Source organism: Dermacentor andersoni, chromosome 4 (genome assembly GCF_023375885.2).
Source record: "Dermacentor andersoni chromosome 4, qqDerAnde1_hic_scaffold, whole genome shotgun sequence".
Taxonomy (NCBI): Eukaryota; Metazoa; Arthropoda; class Arachnida; order Ixodida; family Ixodidae; genus Dermacentor; species Dermacentor andersoni.
In genome coordinates, this window is record NC_092817.1 from 124,753,895 (window position 1) to 124,775,070 (window position 21,176).

Consider the following 21,176-nt stretch of genomic DNA (forward strand, 5'->3'; position numbering starts at 1 on the left):
CTGCCTCCGGCGTCGCACTTCTCTGAAGCTTCTAACGGTTTCTCGAATAGCAATTCCTTTACGTTGATTCATTCCTCGTACACTGACGCGTTCAAGATAGGACATTTGTGAAGTGAAGTGCAACACACTGGAGAGGTCAACGATACTACAGTACTATACTACACAGTACTAGATACTACTACTACTACATACTACTACTGCTACTACTACTTTAAGCTAAACTAGTATACTATTGATCTGTAATGCCCTGTTTGCTTCGTATCTAAACTACTGTCATTTGGACTGGGGACGTGCTACTACAGAATCGAACCTCTCGCAGCTATTAGTAGTGCAAAAAAAGATTTTTGAGAACGATTGAGCATGTGCCAATTATGCATCCTACTACCCAGCTCTTTAAGCAGTTTAGAATAATTACATAAGACACATACGAGTACAAATTGTTGCGCGAATATCGCCTGAATTATGACCGTCATAATTCTCTCTTCATGGGGCTAGTAAATCTCCATCAGGAAGAAGTATCACATAACACAAGAACAACAGAAAGATCGATTGTTCCGTATTGTCGCACTGGTTTATGGTCAGCAAATGCTTCACAAGAAGCTTCCGCGTTTGCTAAATGACCAATAAAAAAACAAATCGATGTTCGTGAAGTAAAACTATCTGTCTTGTACGTGTTCTTTCTATAGCCTAAGATTGACCTCTAGAGTGGTCTCTGACATGTATTTAATTATATTCTTAAATTCCGCCATTACAATGCGTACGTTGTAACGAAGAGTTGTGCTGATGTATGATGCAGATGTGAAGTGATGTATACTAACGCATTACGCCCTGTAACTAGTGATGCGTTTAATTTGATGGTTTCCTCAAAGCGTACGACAATGTAAACAAAGTACTTGTGCCTCTGCTGCTGTATTTGCCAATATCGGGTCGAAAGACTCCCTCAAGCCATTCTTGAATGGCTTTTCTCTTCGCTTCCCATCGCATGTATTGTGGCAATCAATCAATCAATCAATCAATCAATCAATCAATCAATCAATCAATCAATCAATCAATCAATCAATCAATCAATACTCACGCCGCTCTCTTGCAGTCCGCCATTGGCGATGGAGTTCAGATTGAAGTAGAGTACGGTGCCCATCCACTGCATGCCAGACAGGTTGTTGGGCCTCGGCGTGAAGTAGGGTTCTGAAACACAGTTGGGACACGTTCGCATTCAATTTAACAAGTTACTGAAACACAACTATCGAATTAATGGACGGAAAGGGCCCAGTACCACACCGCGTACACCGTTTATTCAAATTTTTCCATTTTTTTGTATGCCCTTTATATACAAAACGCTTGGCAAGACGCCAAGCCTTCGCTGTCGTCAGCAGCAGCCACTCGCTGCGACGGGCGATGTCGAATGACAAAATGTAAATAAGCCTCACATAATGCGCGCCCAGGCGTCTGCTAATCATGACGCATGTTCTGAGCAAGCAAGAAGACGCGGCAAAAAAAAAAAAAAGCGCTCGAACCATCGCCGATGATTGTCAAGGTAAGCGAATTGCCTAACGCTTCTAGAAAACTTCATGTTATGGGTGTTCTTCAAATAATATATTATTCTGAGTATTTTGGCCACTTAATGCACCAATTCAATTGAGCGCTTGAAAAATTGGCATCTTTGGAAATGTCTTTTTCAAAAGTAAGTAATGACGTAAAGGGTTTAAGATATATGTGAACTCAAAGCAAATAAGTCTATATAGCAGCAACACAGAACATTAGTTGACTTGCGTCACTGACAACCTCAGGCACTACAACCAGATATAGTATTAAGGTTTTACACCCACTTACCTACAAAAGGGCACAAAATGCATGAGTCTTTGGTATAACAGGGCACTCATAATGCACAACTAAACGAATGACAATGAACTGGTCACCTAAAGAAACCAAGGTGAACCTTCACTAATTCCCGAGCAGGTGGCTTCACGCTCAGTTGGCTCGTGAAATAGTATGCTGTGCCATGGTTAGTCGAGCCAGGGTGGTGACCGTCGTGTGCAATGCCTTGAGGAAACGCATGCAGCAGTACTACAATACCTGCTTTCGTGTTTATGCTCGTGCCACATGAACCGATTTATCGCCATGAAATTATTAGTTGAAAATTGGAGTTAGAATTGCCCTGCACAAGGCACTACTGGTAATAAAATCCCCGCAGGCGCTTGTCAAATGGGCACCGCAGTGCTACAGTTGGCATGCTCGACCCCCCCCGCCCTCGTTGGAAAATGGAGAGAGGGTCAGCGCCCCCTCCCCCCCTTAAGCACTGGGCTGCGGGTGTCTACAATGGAGCAGATTTTTACCGTCGCATTGTTGCCTATACTGCCTATTTTCACAACTTCCGAGATAGCCCTGGCTGTTTTTCCAAACGAAATTTGCAAAAACATTTATTTTAGCGTTGCGAATGTCATGTCTAAAACTCCTAAGTTTGTGAGGACTACGTTCGCAACGAAGGTTTAGCACTGTACGGGGTGCTTTTTTTTTTTTTTTTTGAGGGGCATACAGCATTCATAAAAGTGGCCTGTGGCATATAGCACAGGGCAGTCCTCGAGCTGTATTATAGCAGTCTATAGCAGTTTTCTTATTGCGATAGCAATTATACGGACACTGCGGGCGAATTTCTGCCTTCGTCTTTAGCGTTGGCGTCACCGTGAGGGTACGTGTAAAGTTCAAGCACCAACTCGTAAAAAAAAAGTGACAGTCAATTATGTATTTTTTACCACAACTTTTCTTAACACGACATTTATTACAGCTACGTTGGTCATCCACATTCCCAGGGTGGAATGACCTTGAATTTTTTCGCTGATGCCACCATTCCTCAGCCGCTCGAGCCAGCACAGAGGCGTTACACAGCTGGATGCGATGCCAGGTACGGCACACGAACGTTTTGTCAAGCGTATAGACGTGCACGCGCGCCCTCCGGTCACAGAGTCCACTGTCCTGTCACAAACATTTCTAAAAAGTGTTTCGACAAGTCCTTTGACATCTACGTTAGAGTAAAAGCGCATGGACCGCTCACGAAGAGGACCTCATTAGCGGTCTTTAGAGGCGGCCGTGAGAAGCGCGAGAAAAGCGTAGTGCCACGCAAGACGGACTATGGCGACGATGGCTACGAGGTGGCGCCAGAGTCGCGCGCGTCGTTAATTTGCCTCGATGCGCTCGCCTCCGCTCCGTTCGCGAGTGCGCACGCATCGAGGCACTCAACGCGTCGTCTATTCACCAAAGCGCTGCATGAGCGGAGGTCTGTCTGCGGCGGCCGCTGTGAATCGTACCCACGCGTCAGCCACGCGCTGCCTCTCGCGACCTCCCGATTAGCGAGGCAGTTGCGCCACACTTCGTTTCGTTTGGAAAGCGCCGCACGAGACATTATTCGCGCCAGCCAATATATCGCCAAATGAAAACACGTATAAAGCTGCGTTCAAGTTGAGCATTAGGAAGTATCTAATCGTCAGTGAATTTTCATGTTGAACAGCTTGGCTAGCGTTAGCTAGAACACGCGGCATATATACTCGTCTCCCGCGAGCTCGTACCGGTGTAGCAGTAGAGAGGGACACCGTCGCCGCCCCCGCCGCCCACTTCGACAAAGTCCAGGGCCAGGAAGTAACGCCGGTTGTGGCGGAGCCCAGTCAAACCGATGTGCAGGCAGGGGAACCTGGGAAAGGTCAACAGCGAGCCTCATTAAAGGAGGTTTGAATGACGCAACTAACGAAATAATTAGGTACTGGTCGAATAAATGAAAGGGTGATAAATTCCTTTATCGACCAGCTATTTGGTTACACGTGAACGAATAATCGAACGACTTACATCCTATTCAAATTGAATTTTCGGATATTACGTGCCAAAGCTACAATATGAATATGAGGCACGCCGTAGTGGGGGACTACGGATTTAGACCTCTTGGGGTTCTTTAATGTGCACCCAATGCACGGTACATGGAGCTTTTTTTTTTTACATTTCGCCCTCAGCGAAACGCCGCCGCCGCGGTTGGATTTGACCACGCACCCTCGGACTTAGCAGCGCAACGCCAAAGCCAATAGCCACCACGGCGGGTGATTCACATCCTGCAAATGTAAGCAGAATTTGTTCACTTGTTCGGCACAGGGCTGCCACTTGAGCGATATGTTTTAAAATGGGTGACAGTGAAAAACGTCAACGATATGCTACTTTCTCTGTATGCCGCTTAATTTTCATTTTGGGAGTAATTTGTGGTGTCACTTCACGTCCACTCTAGCGTACCCCTTTCAAGGATTGTACAAGTTCTCTTTCGCAGAATGAAATTCACTTGGCATTGGTTTTTGTGTTTGCGTGTCTGCTGTGTGTCACTCCGCGCCCGATATACCACGGCGTTCAAGCACTAACTCGTCAAAAAAATATGACAGTCAATTATGTATTCTTATGTGATTTGAATGCGAAAACATGATGGTCTCTCTAAATTGGTTACGTCCATGATACGTGATGTCATACATTGGCACGTGTCCTTCGCGACTCTACCATACTCTACCTTAACACCTTGTTCTAATTTGTACCAACCTTAATCCACTTTCATCTATACGTTGCTCTTATTGTACCAACCTTAATCCACTTTAATCCATATTTATCGACATTAATTTACCTTAATTCACTTTCCTTCACCTTAATCCACATTACTCCATTAAGTCACCTTACTGTAACTTGTCCTAACCTTAATTCTTTATTACTACTGACGAATTACAAGACGCTTATTACGTCACTGATGACGATGATCTGTGTTAGCCCTCGTTGAGGACAACGCCTGGTTTTCTGCCTCATGGGATATATAATGCCTTCGCATAAAAATTTTAATAGGAAATAGGGAATAACTGCATGAGATTTAAGGAAGGCCTTGAGTCGCACCTGATACGAAGTGCATGTTAATGTCGGAAGTAACCAGAATCTCATGACAGAACAGCGTTAGAGGAAGGACACAAGAACCGGTGAAACGCTAAATGCTGACAGGGAAAGTCACGCTGCTTCAACCGTTCAACTTAATTTGTAAAAACTGCACAACGCATCCTATTATACTTTTTCTTCACTCGTATTAACCGAGAAACAAGTACATAGAGGTGTACGAATATTCCAGGCTTTCGAATAAGGAATCGAATAGTGTCCTGTTCGACTCGTTCTTCGGACCGAACAGTCACCATTCGTAAGTGCGAATATTTTTCGAATATCGAATGTTTCACAACGTCAACTGCGCCCAAGTAACCAAACTTGGGAGCAAAAGTACGGCGAATCTGCACCCCCGCGGTCATAGTATAGACGTAAAGCACGAGAACTTGCAGTGACGCAGGCAACGTCACTCAGGTAGCCATGCTTTACAGGCTGTACAGCTATCATTCGTACTCGCTGAAGGTCCCTGGGCATTCGAATAAACTATTTGTTGGTTCTTAATGCCCTACTTTAAAGGGCCCCTCACCAGGTCTGGCCATTTTGAGCTGACAAGCGCAGAGCATACAATGAGCGCCAACGACCGCATCTTCAAAGTATTAGACAGCTACGCGCCGCGAGAAGATCTGAAATTTCAAACCGAACGCCGTTCTCTCCTTCTCGCGGCCACCGCGCTCCAAGGCGGAGGATGACGTACACGTGCTAGTGCGCCTACACGTACACGTGTTTGCTGCGATGTCGCTCGTGGTGACACGTCACTTCGAGTGCTATTCTAGGTAACATCTGTTATTTGTGGAATATGTTGCTTGAATAGACGAACTGAAGCGTAGAGAAATACTAAAACACACAAACCGAATGCCTGCATGTTTTTTTGTTTTACTTCGCACCGCAGCAAGAGAAATGTACTTCCCTTTCGTCTGCTTGTTCCCACGTCGTGCAATCACGCGCGCAGACACCGAAACCATGCCATGTTCTACCGTGTTCCAGCGCGGGACCATGCTCTGTGATCCGCATGTGCCTGCCTCGGCATTCGTGTAGCACTGACTTATAGCGCTAGTCAGGTGTCCTCGTGCACAGCGCGCAAAATGGTGCACTACGCGAAACGAGACAACAGCTCGCGCGCTATGCCATCAGCGTATAAGTACGCCGCGCCGCAAAAAAAGCGACGAGGGAATAAAATGAAGGCGGGGACCGTGACGTATGCGTCACGCGATCCTCGCGAGGCCTGGTATCCACCATGCGAGCAGGCGCAGGCAGAGCTGTCCAAGCTGCACGTTCTAGGTGGGCATCTCCGCATCTTCACGGATGGGCCTGTCCTCCCAGCGACTCGGCCGCTGCAGCCTGCATAGTACCGGCAGTTGGAACGACCCTGCAGTGCCGCCTTCCATTAATTTGCTACGAACTCCACAGCGGCAGGGCTAGCCGACTTCCTTGCGGAGCACCCACCGCAGGTCCCAATAGCCATCTTCTCAGACTCTCGCCCGGCTCTTCAAGGGCTACTTGAACCCGATCGAGCTGGAGTCACCATCACGCTGCTCCTAGCTAGATTCTCTGCTATCCAGAGGAGTGGCACCCCCCTCTCGCTCCACTGGCTGCCCTCACACGTAGGGATAGCCAGAAATGAAGAGGCGGATGCTGCAGCCAAAGCAGCCCACTATGCTCCGGTTTCTGTTACCACTGCGGTGGCCACATCCGACGATACACGGCACCGGCTACTCAAACTGCTGACCACAGCCCACCCGGACGCGCGGGTGGCTAGCGGCAAGCCACCCCAGCCCCTCCTCGAGAAGGGACTCGCGAGACGAGAACAGGTACTCCTCCTGCGCCTCAGGACAGGCGGCGTTTGGCCTGCCGCCCGGAAATTCAGTGTTGGGAGAATCGCATCACCTGCCTGTAGGAGATGCGGCTCCCCTGAAACCCTGGAACACATCCTGTGCCACTGTCCAGGACTAGCCTATCAGCGACAGGAGACGGCAGCCGCATACCACCGCCTCGGCCTTCCAGTCAACACCGTAGATTATATATATATATTATAAGAAGCCAACAAACACTGACACCAAGGACAACATAGGGGAAATTACTTGTGCTTATTAAATTAAATAAAACAGCGATAAATTAATTGTAATTAAAGTGGATGAAAAAAAAGAACTGCCGCAGGTGGGAACCGAACCCACAACCTTCACATTGTGCAGGTGGATTCGGTTCCCACCTGCGGCAGTTTTTTCATCCACTTTAATTACAATTATATCGTTTATTTCATTTAATAAGGACAAGTAATTTCCCCTATGTTGTCCTTGGTGTCAGTGTTTGTTGGCTTCTTATGATATGGCTAATAAAAATCGGGCCCCTCGGTTCACCCTCTTTCTTCTCGTTCTTTATATATATATATATAGAACGCAGGGAAGGAATTTCGCTTGCGGAGGCTAGACGGGGCAAGTGTAGAGACTGTCTCGCTTGGCAGTGCAACTCGCCTCCAGAAAGCATGGGTTCACGGCAATGAATTTTTCTATCTCGGCTATTAATGAGCCGGTTTGAAAAATTTTTGCGGCAGAGCGCTCCCTAGAGGACACGTAACAACTTCCAGCGTATACTCAAAATTTGCTATGGGGCCTGGTGAGAGGCCCTTTAATAAACAGCGCTTCGTAAAGTACTACGTAACGAAAACTCGCTAACCTTAATTAAAAAAAAATTATGGGGTTGTACATGCCAAAACCACTTTCTGATTATGAGACACGCCGTAGGGGAGGACTCCGGCAATTTCGACCACCTGGGGTTCTTTAACGTGCACCTAAATCTAAGTACACGGGTGCTTTCGCATTTCGCCCCCATCGAAATGCGGCCGCCTTGGCGGGGATTCGATCCCGCGACCTCGTGCTCAGCAGCCCAACACCATAGCCACTGAGGAACCAATACTGGGACGTGAACATCGTTTTATATTAATTGTGATAACGGCTATTCATTATTTAAAAGGCATTAGATTCGCTTCCAGCATTATTCTATTCGTATTCGATCTCAAAAATAGCTATTCGCACGCCTTACAATCGCACATGGAGTTCAGCGCAACGTTTCGATGGTTTGACCAACTCCGGCTATAGGACGTCTGTTAGGAAGTTTCCGCCTCGTCAACGTTTTGCAGTTACGGAATATCGGAACACGAGGCGTCGACCGCAACAGTGATGATGATCGTTAGGAGCGTAATCCCCTTTGAAACCACACTAGACTGCTGTTTAAGTGTTTATGTTATTTTAATGTCAAATGTTTCTAAGTATATGGCGCTTGTACCGCCATCTTGTGACGCTTTCTTCATCCACGAGTAGAAACCCTTTTGTGATGATGCGTCATGGTTCTCACAGAAGAAAAACAAACTTTTGCGATCGGCGATAACAAAGATGTTCACAGCAGCGAATGCTATCCGCGGACTATTTTTTTTTTTTTCATCAATACCGAACAGTGGTTCAGGGGCCCCTTTAACAAGTTCTCGAAATAGCTACATAGTGGGGGAAGGTTTATACCGGCGAGTCATGTATGCGGGCAACGTCTTAAAATACGTGTAGTTTAAAGGGACACTAAAGTGAAAAATGATTTCTTCTGCTTCAGTAAATTACCTTTCTACAACACCAAAAACACCGCTCTTACAACGATAAGACGTTTGATAAGCCAGAAAAAGCGCAAGAACGAAATACGGGTGGCGACGCCTACTTAAGTTCCCGCACCTGGGGGCTGTGACGTCTTGGATTTTGATGGCATCTTCTAGGGCCTACTAATTATATATAGCGGTACAGATTGACTACATTGTGTTCTAAAGGAACCAGATAATAAACATGGCAAGTTTCGGGAACCTTTACTCCGCCAACGCGGCCCAAATGCGCAAACATACTTTGGAATCCCTGACGTCACGCTGACGTACCGGCGCTGGGGTTTCGGCGCGAAATTCAAATACTGATACTTGGGCCTTCATTTTCTCATCTAATATTCAAACTATCTTTTTGAAATGACTGCCTGCAGAGTTCTGAAACAATGCTTCCTTAGTCTAAACTGATTTATTGTTTCCCTTTAGTGTCCCTTTAATTACTGCCAAATAAAATTTTTATTGCAACTTATAAGCATGACTTGGTTTTAGCTCCCGTTGTCAGCGCCGTTGTCAGATGGGAAGAGGACTTCGCACCCGGAAGTGCCGTGTCCCAGAGCTTTCATATACTCACCAACGCAGAATCGTTCGGTACACTGACCCCGGCGCTCCCCCTCTACCCGGGCTGACTGGGCGGGGGGCTTTGGTTCGGGCCAACGGTCCTTCCCGGACAAGGGGGCTGCTGTGGTGCAGCACAGCGTCCCTCAAGTGACCTTGAGCCATAAGCCAGAGCCGTGTTGCGCCCCAAATCGGCAGTGCGCGCTCTTTTGGTGCTTCAGCCGAGGCAACCTTCTTCATCGGCGCCCGCCTACCTGGCGACGGGGCCCGACATTGACCGTGACGGACAAACAAGCGGCTTGCTTGGAAGCTACAGCCTCCGTGGAAGCAGTAACGATCGTGAAGAGTAATCTCCTGACCCTGACGGGATGACCGTCACGGAGAGAAAGGAAGCCAGTCGAAGACTTTCGTGGATTTTCGTGGGAAGAGCGCGAACGATTATCTGTTTCCAGATTGCCTCGTCCTTGCTTCGAAGGCTGAATATCAGAAGCGGAGTTCTGTGAACTCTACGACCCCTCTGATTGGCCACAACAAGGTCACCAAAATCCATTGTTTACGGAACAAGGAAATAACGTTTTAAAAAAGCGGATCTTTGGTGCAGCGAGAAGTGTGCTGAGGCGTCCTGATGTCTGTAGACATGTGTGAGCTCTGACTAGCATCTGACGACTTGTTTAAATATGTAAATAATGTAAAATAACCCCCTTATCTCTCATTCTCATTCGCGGACGTACTCGTCCATGTGGAACGAAGGATTCCTTGCCTAAACGGTACCGCGAGTCTCAACAGCCGTTATCCGGGCACTCAGTCGAGAACATCCGGGCAACCAGTCAAAACGTAAAGGGACCCTCACCAGGTCCCACAGCTAATTTTGGTTATACGCTGGAAGTTGTTACGCATCCTCTAGGGAGCGTTCTGCCGCAATTTTTTTTTCAAATCGGCTCATTAATAGTCGAGATAGAAATATTTCAGTGCTGCGAACCCATGATTTCAGCAGGCGGGCTCCACTGCCAAGCAAGACGCTCTCTCCACTCGCCCTGTCTAGCTTACGCAAGCGAAATTCCTTCCCTGCGTTCTCTCATACCGGACCTCGGGGATCGTGAGACGCATACGTCACAGGCCCCGTCTTCATTTCTTTTTTTTTTTTTTCTCCTTGCTTTTTTCGGCGCTACGCACTTCCACCGACGGCGTCGCGCGCGAGCTGCTGTCTCGTTCACGCAGCGCACGATTTTGCGCGCTGTGCACAAGGAAACATGACTCGCGGTATAATTCAGCGCTACACGAATACTGAGGCAGAACAAGCGGATCGCAGAGCGTGATCCCGCGCTCGAACACGGTAGAAAATGGCATAGTTTCGGCACCTGCGCACGTGATCGCACGACCGTGGGAACAAGCAGACGAAGCGGAAATACCTCTCTCTTGCTTCGGTGCGAAGTAACACACACAAGAAAACATGCACACATTCCGTTTGTGTGTTTTATTATTTCTCTAAACTTCAATTCGTCAATTCAAGCAACAGATCGCACAGATAACAGAAGTCTTGAATTCTCGAAGTCACGTGCACCACGAGGGAAGCGACGTCACACTGCGGACACGATACGTCACCGTCCGGCTTGGAGCGCGGCGGCCGCGAATGAAGAGGGAAACGGCGTTCGGATTGAAATTGCAGATCTTCCCGCGGCGCGTAGCGATGTAATACTTTGCAGAGACGACTGTTATTGCGCAATGTATGCTCTGCGCTTGTAAGCTCAAAATGGCCAGACCTGGTGAGGGGCCCTTTAAGAAAATGCAGTCTCTGGCCCCCAACCCTTTCTACAGGACCGCATTATATAGGATAGTTACTGCCCAAACAATTTACAAAAAGATTGCTTCGGAGTTCTTCCTAATGTTTGTTCACAGTATCACTCAAGTTGTCTAGTACGCTGAAGTTTTATTTGTCATGTCCGATAGCGACGTTCAAAAGGCAGGTACATGGCACCATACACTTCATCGCCGGCGGTCCGCGAGTTCTGCAGCGCGGGTTTTGCGTCGCCTAGCGAGATGTAGGTGGGCAGCGTCCATATGGCCCAGTGCACAGTATAGCATGGTGTAGCGTGTGCCGTTGCGAACATGCACGACACCTATTTTAAGATTGTGGCTGGTATCTTCAACCAATCGCTTCGCCGGTTGCCATTTCATGCTTAAATCTACTCTCGATTACGAGGAAGCCAGCATGTTTTTTTTCTTTCTTTCACTGGGAACCTGTCCTGGGACAGTCACTTTCGGCGAGATCTTTCAGTGCGCCCTTACTGGCTGGTTGAGTTCCTTACATTTCTTATACGCGCTTTATGACTTCGACAACGTCACATGGTTATAGCCAGACAGGGAATCGGAGTCGACCGTCAAGGCAAAGGAAACAAATGCGAAGTAAAAATACTGCACGCTGAATTGACACTGGGTAGAGCAGTGCATTCCGGGCATCGTTCGAAACATGCTGCAAGTATTACTATCGCCATCTATCGCTGTCACTGTTGAGTCCTTTGAACGAAACTGCGGTACTATTTTGATAACCCCGCGGAGCAGTTCACGACGACGCAGCCGCCGTGTAACATACATTATAAGTTCTTGCACTTATCAAAAGACGCTCTTCCCATCCTCGATAAGGATAGTTAGCTGGTCGAGCTGACGTTCCATTCTTGCGGCGAGAAGCGCGACGAAGTGCTTGATACAAAGGCAAGGAAGACTATCACACAACGTTGTTCGTACTTGCTGCGAATTTGTTTTGTCTGCGGATGGTAGACGTTTGCGATGTCACGGATTTGACTACTACGTCGCGTCAGTTCGCAAAATTCGGCTTGACTACACACGCAAAACACATTTAGAACAGCAGCGCATCAAAATTGCATGCCGAGGTTTCACACAGGCTACCACTCGCCATAATGCCGCGGCCCGTTCACACGTGGCACCACGCGCTTCCTTCATAGGCGAGCCAAGCAAGGGACCATTTTAAGCCCAAAGTTGCCCCAACCACGGTACAAGGGCGTTCTTGCAATCCTCCCCCGCAGACATATGTGGGCAACACGGTCGGGAATCGAACCCTCGCGCTCAGCAACGCGTCATAGCCAGTGAGTCACCGCGGAGGGCGAGAAGTTCAACACCATGGTATCGTAATTGGCAACCAGTAAACGCCAAACATTAAACACACGCGCGCATACACACACGCACGCAAGCAAGCCCGCGAGAATTTAGCTATGGCAAAAGGAGCAACACTCACGTATTATGCAGCAAGCCAGCAACGTTAGTTTATTCGCGCAATGCGTGTCCCAGACGTAAGGGAACGCACATACGTCGTAACAGAGAATTTAAACTAGTGAGAAAACTTCTGACATCGACCCATGCGTTTAATTTTCCTCCTCCGAACTAAACTAATAAGCCGCACATATACGAGTGCGCGAAGAGCTCTCACCTGCCGCCATTGGCCACCATGATTCCAGTCATGTCGTCTCTCTGGTTGTCCCTCACGTTGAAACCGCGGTTGTCACCGCAACAGCAGCTGACCGGCGACCCGCGACGCGCTACCGCGATGCCTGTGACATCCGAGGCTTCGTCCGTCGAGCTGCTGCTTCCGTCATCGACGCTCCCGCTGCTCCCACATTTGCCGCCGTTGGTGACCAGCTGCTCGTCTTCCTGCGGACTGAGACATCCGTCCAGCGGCGCAGCTGAAGGGACAACACTCAAGACGCTGCTGCCACCGCAGCTCTGCTTGATGCCGTGCCTTTTGAGGTCCGTGACGACGACCTCCGTGTCCTGCATCAATTCTTCGAGCATCCTGTAGCACACGGCATGCGAGTCCGCATCTGTAGCCGTCATTTGGCCCCTCTTCACCTGATTCAGGTAGCTTAACTAGGGGTGATTTTTCCTGGCCGTGTCGCCGAGCCAAGGTACAGGCGTTTTCAGTCCGCTGCGACAGAGGCTGGCGGGGCGAATCAGTGCAGACGAGTCCAGAAATGCCGACTCTTGGAGTCATTCGTTCGCTGCCCATTCATGGCGAGCACCGAGAAAAGCACAATTCGACAATGCCAGTGCCACGCTGCATGTAGAAACCCAGCGCCTGCTCGCACACCGCATTCGAGCCTTGCCGCTGCGAACGGACGGACGGCTGTCTTCACGTGTGTGCGCATCCGCCAGCGAGTAGCCGCCGCATGAACGAAACGCCCTCACCCACTCAAAACTCGTGCACTCGCTTGGCAAGCGATTGAAAGTAGTTGCGATAGCGGTAGTTCCGCTGATACCAGCGCCGGATGTAATCGCACGTACAATTTGATGTTAAACACACCGTCAACATTCCTGGTGGTAGATTTGTGTCGGCAATGCGGTAAAAAGTGCCATCGACCGAGATACAGAAAGGCGTTTTCCTTCCAGCGGCAAATCACACGTTTGCGAACGTTAAACAGACGTTAACGCGGTCACCAGTTCAGTGCATGTTACTGACGTTACCGCATGATGTACGAAAACGAGTAGTCGCCGCACTGGCGACATCTGTCTAGCAGTAATTCCCACCTCAGCACAGCACGCACGGCATACGGCTGTGATAGAAGTTAGAAAAGTATACTTACTAGTAGTACTTGCCTTAGGCAAGTCATACGACAGTGGGCTCCTTCGTGCATTTACATTCACGAGTGCATCACGTATTTTTTTTTTTAGCCTGCCGTGTACAGGGTTCAAATAAAGATGGCGGCCCTTGTATCTACTGTGGCGCTCTCAGAACTACTCAAGACTCACCTTTGAAGTCTCCCATCTCTCTTTAGCGGTCGTGAATTTTCAAGTGCTTCACAAATTACAACCAACCATGTTTATGTGCTGTGACATAGACACAGGACATGCCAATTAAATTATGCATGCTAATCTTACCTGCATAGAATCAACAGTGACAAATTTGCAATGTTTCAGAACTTATGCACCAATCTTTGTGGCACTGTCAAATCTAAATGGGAGAAAAACAAACAGAATAGGCATATAGCAACTCTATATGTCCAAGGGACTAAATGTACACGGCTGGTTAACCATTTCATTGCAGTATGCAGACTTGCACACAGAATAAGGTAGACTTCAAGCAAACTGACAACGCAGAGTTGTTAGGCAAATGCAATTTTATTCAAGATGCTCAGGAGCAGGTTATGGAGTTTGAAGGGCTCTACAGACTTCACTGGATTCTTTATACCTAGCTAGCATTCACACAAGAAGCCTGGTGCCCACAGACAGAAGGACATTACATGTGGCCGCAGTGAATTTTAACAGCAGAATAAACTCTTACTGACTGTTCATGAGAAGTGCAGAGAGGAAAACTGCACAACCAGTTTTCACAGCTCTGGAAGGAATTTATTTATTTGCCATACCCCAAAGGCCCTCAAAGGAGGGTATTACATAGGGGGGGGGGGCTACAAGAAACAACACAAGTGTACATTCAGGTACAGCATACATAAAAGGAAAAACATTTACAAGCAATTTTTACCGCTCAACAAGGCAGTGTAGTTATCATATGTGAAATTGAACCAAAAAACAATGTACATAAATATGTGGAGCAAGCAACAATTCGCAAAGCAACAAAAATATCAAACACACTTAATAAGAAAACACAACTTTTTTTAACAGCACGTCACAGTAGTGAAATTTATTTCTTTAAATTTGGCTATGTCAGTTTCCATGGCTATGTATGAGGGTAAATCGTTCCAATCGATAGTGCATGGTATGAAGGATTGAGCGAAAGTTGATGATTGACACAAAATGCATTCCACTTTGTCAGGGTGATTGCGGCGAGGAAAGATAATCAACGGTGACTGAAAAAAATCATCACGGAGTGAGGAGTGGTGGAAAATTTTATGAAATAGTGATAAGCGAGAGTGTTTGCGTCGAAGGCTCAGGGATTGCAAATCGGCACATTTCTTTAATGATGTAACGCTGGTGAACGTTGAATAATCTGAAAAAATAAATTGAGCAGCATGGTTCTGCAGGGCTTCAAAGTTAGAGGCTAGGTATACCTGATGGGATCGCAAATTGCTGCAGCATATTAAATTTTCGGGCGAATGATTGTGATATATGCCAGTTTTCGTATGAGTGGTGGCACTTGCTTGAAGGTTCGTTTAAGTATTCCAAGAGTGCTGTTAGCAGCTGCCAGGGTTAAACTAAATGGTGCTGCCGCATTAGGTCAGTCTGGAAATGAAGGCCAAGATATTTGTAGGAAGTGGAAGACTCAATCGTGCTGTTATTAATGAAGTAAGTGTTTCAAATTCGAGACTTTTGGCTGTTAAATGTCATTACCTTGGTTTTAGAGATATTAAGCAACATTAGCCATTTGGAGCACCATAAGGTAATTGCATCAAGGTCAGATTGCAAGCATTGGCGATCGATATCAGAGGAAACTGTGTGGTAAATTACGACATCATCAGCAAAGAGACGAACCCAGGATGTTATGCAAGAAGGAAGATCGTTAATATAGATTAAGAAAAGTAAAGGACCTAGCACGTTGCCCTGGGGGACACCGGAAGTAACGTGGGCAAAAGAAGAATTGTAGTTGTTAGCAGAAGTAAACTGGAGCTTCGAAGAAACAAAAGCTTTAACCCATGCGAGGACGTTAAGGTGAAAGTTTAGGCATGCAAGTTTGAGTAGTAGTCTATGGTGCGGAACGCGATCAAAAGCTTTAGAGAAATCAAGGAAAACTGCATTACTTGTGAGCCAGTGTCAACGGACGAGTGTAGGTCATGAACAAGCCCTGCAAGTTGTCTTTCACAAGAGTAGCCCTTGCAGAAACCGTGCTGATACTGGTATATTATGTTGTGGCTTTCTAAGTATTTGGCAGTCTGGGAGTGAATGACGTATTCCATGAACTTGCATATGGTACTTGTTAGCGAAATAGGTCTGTAGTTGCATGGTGAAGAACGGTCGCCTGACTTGAAAAAGGGTGCCACCTTGGCTATTTGCCAATCATCGGGGATAGTGCCTGTCGCGAGGGACTGTGAAAAAAGGGCCGTCGGAATACTACAGATGCCGTGGGGTGTATTCTCCAGTAGAGTGTTACATTTTTGAATTATTGTTTTGAGGCGATACAGAAACTACACAAGGAAAAAAAAAATATAAGTAAGAAAAGTACAGTGAATATATTTTCCATTTTACCAATTTTCTTTTGTGAAGCCTAGACTGCAATCTTGAAGAGATGCCTACCACTCAATTCTACACTAGTCTTACCATCCACCACTGATGGCCAGCTGATCCTGTTGATAATGCAGGCAAAACATTGCTCTGACCGCTAACGATGCGTGAAAAGGAATAGCATTGGAAAAAGCAACATTACCAAACTGAGTCCTTGAATGACTTTATATGTTCTCATGGAAGGGCACTACTGTTCTACTGAACATTCTATGTACGGGCACGTGCAACGTGAGCTGCAACACGGTCCCTATGGTCAAAGGGGCCTCATGATGGCACGGCAGTGCAGACATACAGAAAATTACTTTAATAAATACCTGTTTGGCATGGTGTTTACTTCTCCAATTTTTCATATGTGGTTGTCTCCATGCAGTCTTGGGCCCCTTCGACCACAAGCTCCATGCTGCAGCCCATATTGCATGCAACTGTACATAGACTTGTGGAGGAACTTTCATTAGGGGGGGGCTAAATTAGACTAGTTTTCCTGGCGAGTCTACGCCGAACTATTTGGAGCACTCCCAGCACCCTTGCCCACTTCCTCTTTCATATGCTAACCATCCCAAAACACTTCATGGACATTAAAATGAAAATGAATATCCCCATAAAATACTTTTACTATTTATTCAATTGCTCACCACACTTCTACATTATAGCGTGTTAGCCTGTTGTGCAATGTGTTTTGTCCACAGCTTATTTTAAACGACCTGCAACTATGCACCAGGCACTATGATACAGACAGGTGCAAAGAAACAATATTAACGACCTCCTCTTTTTGTAAAAAAAAAAAAAATGCTCAAGGTGTTCATTGTTGCACAGTCATAAATGTGTATGTTCCGTTTCAGAATTTCCTTACAGTACAAACAAAGGCACTTAAAAGGTTACATATTCCTATAATTAAAAAACAACTAACCCAAAAATTTTGTATTGCACTCTTCCAGGCAGTAGGCACTAACAACTCAGGATGCTGAGATACATTGGTAATCTGACAATAGGTTCTATCGCTGACCAATCCTATCCTCATCTATTTAAAGCAAAAGCCCGTTTTGCTTTAACTAATACTGAATAAATGAAGTGTAGCTGGCAGACAGCACAATGCCCAGCTCAACAAAAGAATTGAAGGTGCTCATTCAACATGTAACCAACCCCCGTGCACTCGATTTGAGCATGAGCCTGACAAGAAATGTTTATTTACTCAATGTGCTTGGCCCCAAGACTCGGATTGTTTCAACACAGTTAGAAACAAAACACAAATAACTGGTCCATCCTTTGGAGACTTCATGCCGGCCACTTACACCAGGCATCACTTGTATCTGGGGTCAACAATATGAAGACAATGTCCACTATCTGAAGTGCTCAGCTCCTGTATCTGCAACAGATGTTCGCCATTTATTTTGGACATGACTAGGGACAAAGTCCACGAAAGCGTACTTAGGGGTGTGAAGGTTAGAAGCAACCAACCTGAAGTCTATGAACAATGGCTCATGGACAATACATTTCATGTCGCTGTTGCAGTATCTGCATGAAATAGGCCTCCATGCTTATGCATAACTTTATACTGACTATATGCCGCATGGAAATCCAGGAAAATTAAAGAAAAAATTACTTCTCCGATCATGACAGCATAGAGTCAATAGCTGTCAGACCATCTCACAGAAAAGACTAAAGAGTGCTTTCCTGCCGTCCTTAGTTGATGCAATGATGTCAAAAGACGGCAATACTAAGACTGCAGCATGCTATAAAAGGGTATGAAAAAAGAAGGGATGAAAAAAGGCAGGAAGCACCCCGAGAAATTCTTCAAACTTCAGAAACTGACTCCTCTCCACACTCAGTCTGCTTCATTCAGATGCATCAGTAGCTGATGATGATGGTTACTGGAAATTCAAAAAAAAAAAAAAAAGTCATACAGCACCAGAAAAATTTCAAGAAATAAACACAGGTGTAAAGGAACAACTTCATGTGATTGCTTACTTCAGCATGCATTTTCTTTTTATTTGTTTCTTTTTGTCTCTCTTTGCACTGGTGGCTATACTTGCAATATTTGTTAAAGCACCTTTATATAGCGAATAGGCTGTAATGGTAGCTAAAACTTTCTGCATCCTGCAGCCTCTGTGTTAATAACGGCTTGAAGGTCACTTGTCAAGTCTTCTGTGGCTTTTTGCCAACAACCCTAAACATTGACATGCCTTTTCTGCCGTGTGTTAGAATAAATGTGAGTTGTTAAACTCTAAAACATGCTAAGGACAAATTGCTCAACAGTGGATGAAGACTTTAAATGTTGGCTCTGGGAGGCTTCGTTTCTTTGCTTACTGCCGATCATTTAAGGCCCCATCTTCATAGGATCTCTTTATTTAGTGTAGATTTGGTAACAAATTGGAATGCTAGTAACCTTGACACAAACTATTCTTTATAGGCTATTTCACTGCATAAAATAAACCTCAAGGCAATTATGCTAGAACTAGGCTTTATAAAAGGTATGTCCCTTAGTTAAAACAAGCACAGAATAAAAAGAAGTTGGCACAAGCCATTGAAAGGCCTGTCATATCCTTTGCAGAGTCAACATTGCGAGTATACTGGGTGTCCAATCTAACATGGAGCAAGTTAAGAAAAGATAAAGAATGAAGCCTTCTATGCAGATGAAAGCAACTCTCTGTCATTAGCAACCTAAAGAAGCCTCCAATATTTTTTGTGTTCTTTTTTAATTAAGCAATTACTACTGATTAATTAACACTTTAATTATTAACTGAATAGCCACAATGTCAAAAGAATACAAGGTTTATATAGCAGACTTGATAACACCATTCTTATATTGCAACACATTTGCATAACTCCTTTTACCATGTTAAAAATAAAGTACAACATAATTTAGAAGCCGTCACTGCTTGCGGTTTGCTAGTTACAGAGGCTTTCTTTAAACATGGGAAAGAGGGGCTGTGTAAAGGTAGCATGTTGCAAACAATTGAAATTGATGTATTCAAAAGTGCTCTGCAAACCTTGTACTGACATTGTGGCCATAAAGTTAATAATAAAATGTGAGACAATTTATGACTACTGATTACTTAACACGTTCACTGTGGCAGCACATTTTGAAATCTCAATTCCTGTGCATGACGAACCACTGATGGATCATTAGGATTCATCATCATCAGCCTCTTTTATGTCCACTGCAGGACAAAGGCCTCTCCCCTACGGTCGCCAATTACCTCTGTCCTGCGGCAACCGATTCCAACTAGAGCCTGCAAATTTGCTAAGTACATCACTCCCCCTAGTCTTCTGCTGCCCTTGACTACGTTTCTTGGTAACCATTGTACCCTTCGTACCCATGGTACCCTTGGTACCCATTTTGTATCCCTAATGGTCCAACGGTTATCTAACTGGCGCATTACATGACCTGCCCAGCTCCATTTTTTTATCTTGATGTCAATTAGAATATCGTCTATACCCGTTTGCTCTCTGATCCAAACCGCTCTCTGTCTCTTAACATTATGCCTAGCGATGCTCATTCCATCGTTCTTTGTGCAGTCCTTAACTTGTTCTCAAGCTCCTTTGTCAGTCTCTAAGTCTCTGCCCCATATGTCAGCGCTGGTAAAATTCACTGATTGTACACCTTCCTTTTCAATGATAATGGTAAGCTTCAAGTCAGGAGCTAACAATGTCTGCCATATGTGATCCAACCCATTTTTATTCTTCTATGAATTTGCTTCTCATGATGAGGGTTCCTTGTAATTAATTGACCTAGGTAAACATACTCCTTCACAGACTCTAGAGGCCAACTGGCGATCTTGAACTCTTGTTCCTTTGCCCTGCTATTTATCATTACCTTTGTCTTCTGCATATTAATCTTTAACCCCACTCTTACATTCTCTCTGTTAAGGTCATCAATCATTTGTTGTAACTCGTCTGCATTGTTCTTGAATAGAACAATGTCATTGGCAAACCGAAGGTTGCTGAGATATTCACTATCTATACTTACTCCTGAGCCTTCCCAGTTTAATAGCTCGAATACTTCTTCCAAGCATGCAGTGAACAGCATTGGAGAGATTGTGTCTCCCTGTCTGACCCCTTTCTTTATAGGTATCTTCCTGCTTTTTTTTTTGTGTAGAATTAGGGCAGCTGTAGAAACTCTGTAGATATTTTCCAAGCTGTTTATGTAAGCGATCTGTGCTCCTTGATTATGTAATGCCTCTATGACTGCTGGTACCTCTACTGAATCAAATGCCCTTTCGTAATCTATGAAAGCCATATAGAGAGGTTTATTGTACTCTGCGGATTTCTCAATAACCTGATTAATGACATGGATGTGATATATAGAAGAGTATCCCTTCCTGAAGACAGCCTGTTCCCTTGGTTGACTAAAGTACAGTGTTGCCCTTATTCTACTGGAGATATAAGTTTGAAAAAAGTCAAGCAAATCCAGAAAGAAGCTAAAGGGTTGTTTCAGTAAAGACAACAGTGGCTAAGCTTGGATGGGTAAGAAGAGGAGTAAAAGTCGAGTCTCTCCGATTCACCATAGAGAGGCAGAACTTCACGAACAAATATGACCCTCACTTCTTTCACTTCTTGAAAGGAGATTGCAAACTTGCACCTGCGAATGTTCACTTTAACACCCCACGAAACAGCCTAAGGCTTACTGCACAGCACACTTCGCCAGCTATCACATCACTGCTTCGCATTATGGGCGAAACTATAATTTTTACTTTATACTTGGTAGACGAGGAGCAGCAGTAAACTTGAACAGTAGATATTCAGAAGCAACACATTGTTCTTGGACAACCTTTTCAATGACTCTGCTTTTGCCAACTTCGCTCACTTGAGAAACTTGTCTGAATTAACTTGCTCAATGTAAGTACCCTTCTAGTATATAAGGCATCTCATGCTG

General features: G+C 45.6%; 1 protein-coding gene and 1 long non-coding RNA gene across 2 annotated transcripts in view; both read right to left on the minus strand.

Moving 5' to 3' along the window:
• LOC126537572 (uncharacterized) overlaps positions 1–13,492 on the minus strand; it is a 31,738-nt gene extending 18,246 nt beyond the window's left edge. The window contains exons 1-3 of the mRNA XM_050184689.2: positions 12,564–13,492; positions 3,561–3,682; positions 1,076–1,185 (exon numbers count right to left, since the gene is read on the minus strand). Coding sequence (XP_050040646.1) covers positions 1,076–1,185; positions 3,561–3,682; positions 12,564–12,967 — 636 coding nt within the window. The 5' untranslated portion in view covers positions 12,968–13,492. The remainder of the gene's footprint in view (positions 1–1,075; positions 1,186–3,560; positions 3,683–12,563) is intronic.
• Positions 13,493–14,229: 737 nt separating this feature from the next.
• On the minus strand, positions 14,230–19,888 carry LOC140217367 (uncharacterized). Its single transcript, XR_011893908.1, has 2 exons — positions 17,759–19,888; positions 14,230–17,666 (listed from the first exon to the last, which is right to left on the minus strand). It is a non-coding gene; the product is annotated as an uncharacterized lncRNA (long non-coding RNA).
• Positions 19,889–21,176: the final 1,288 nt, after the last annotated feature.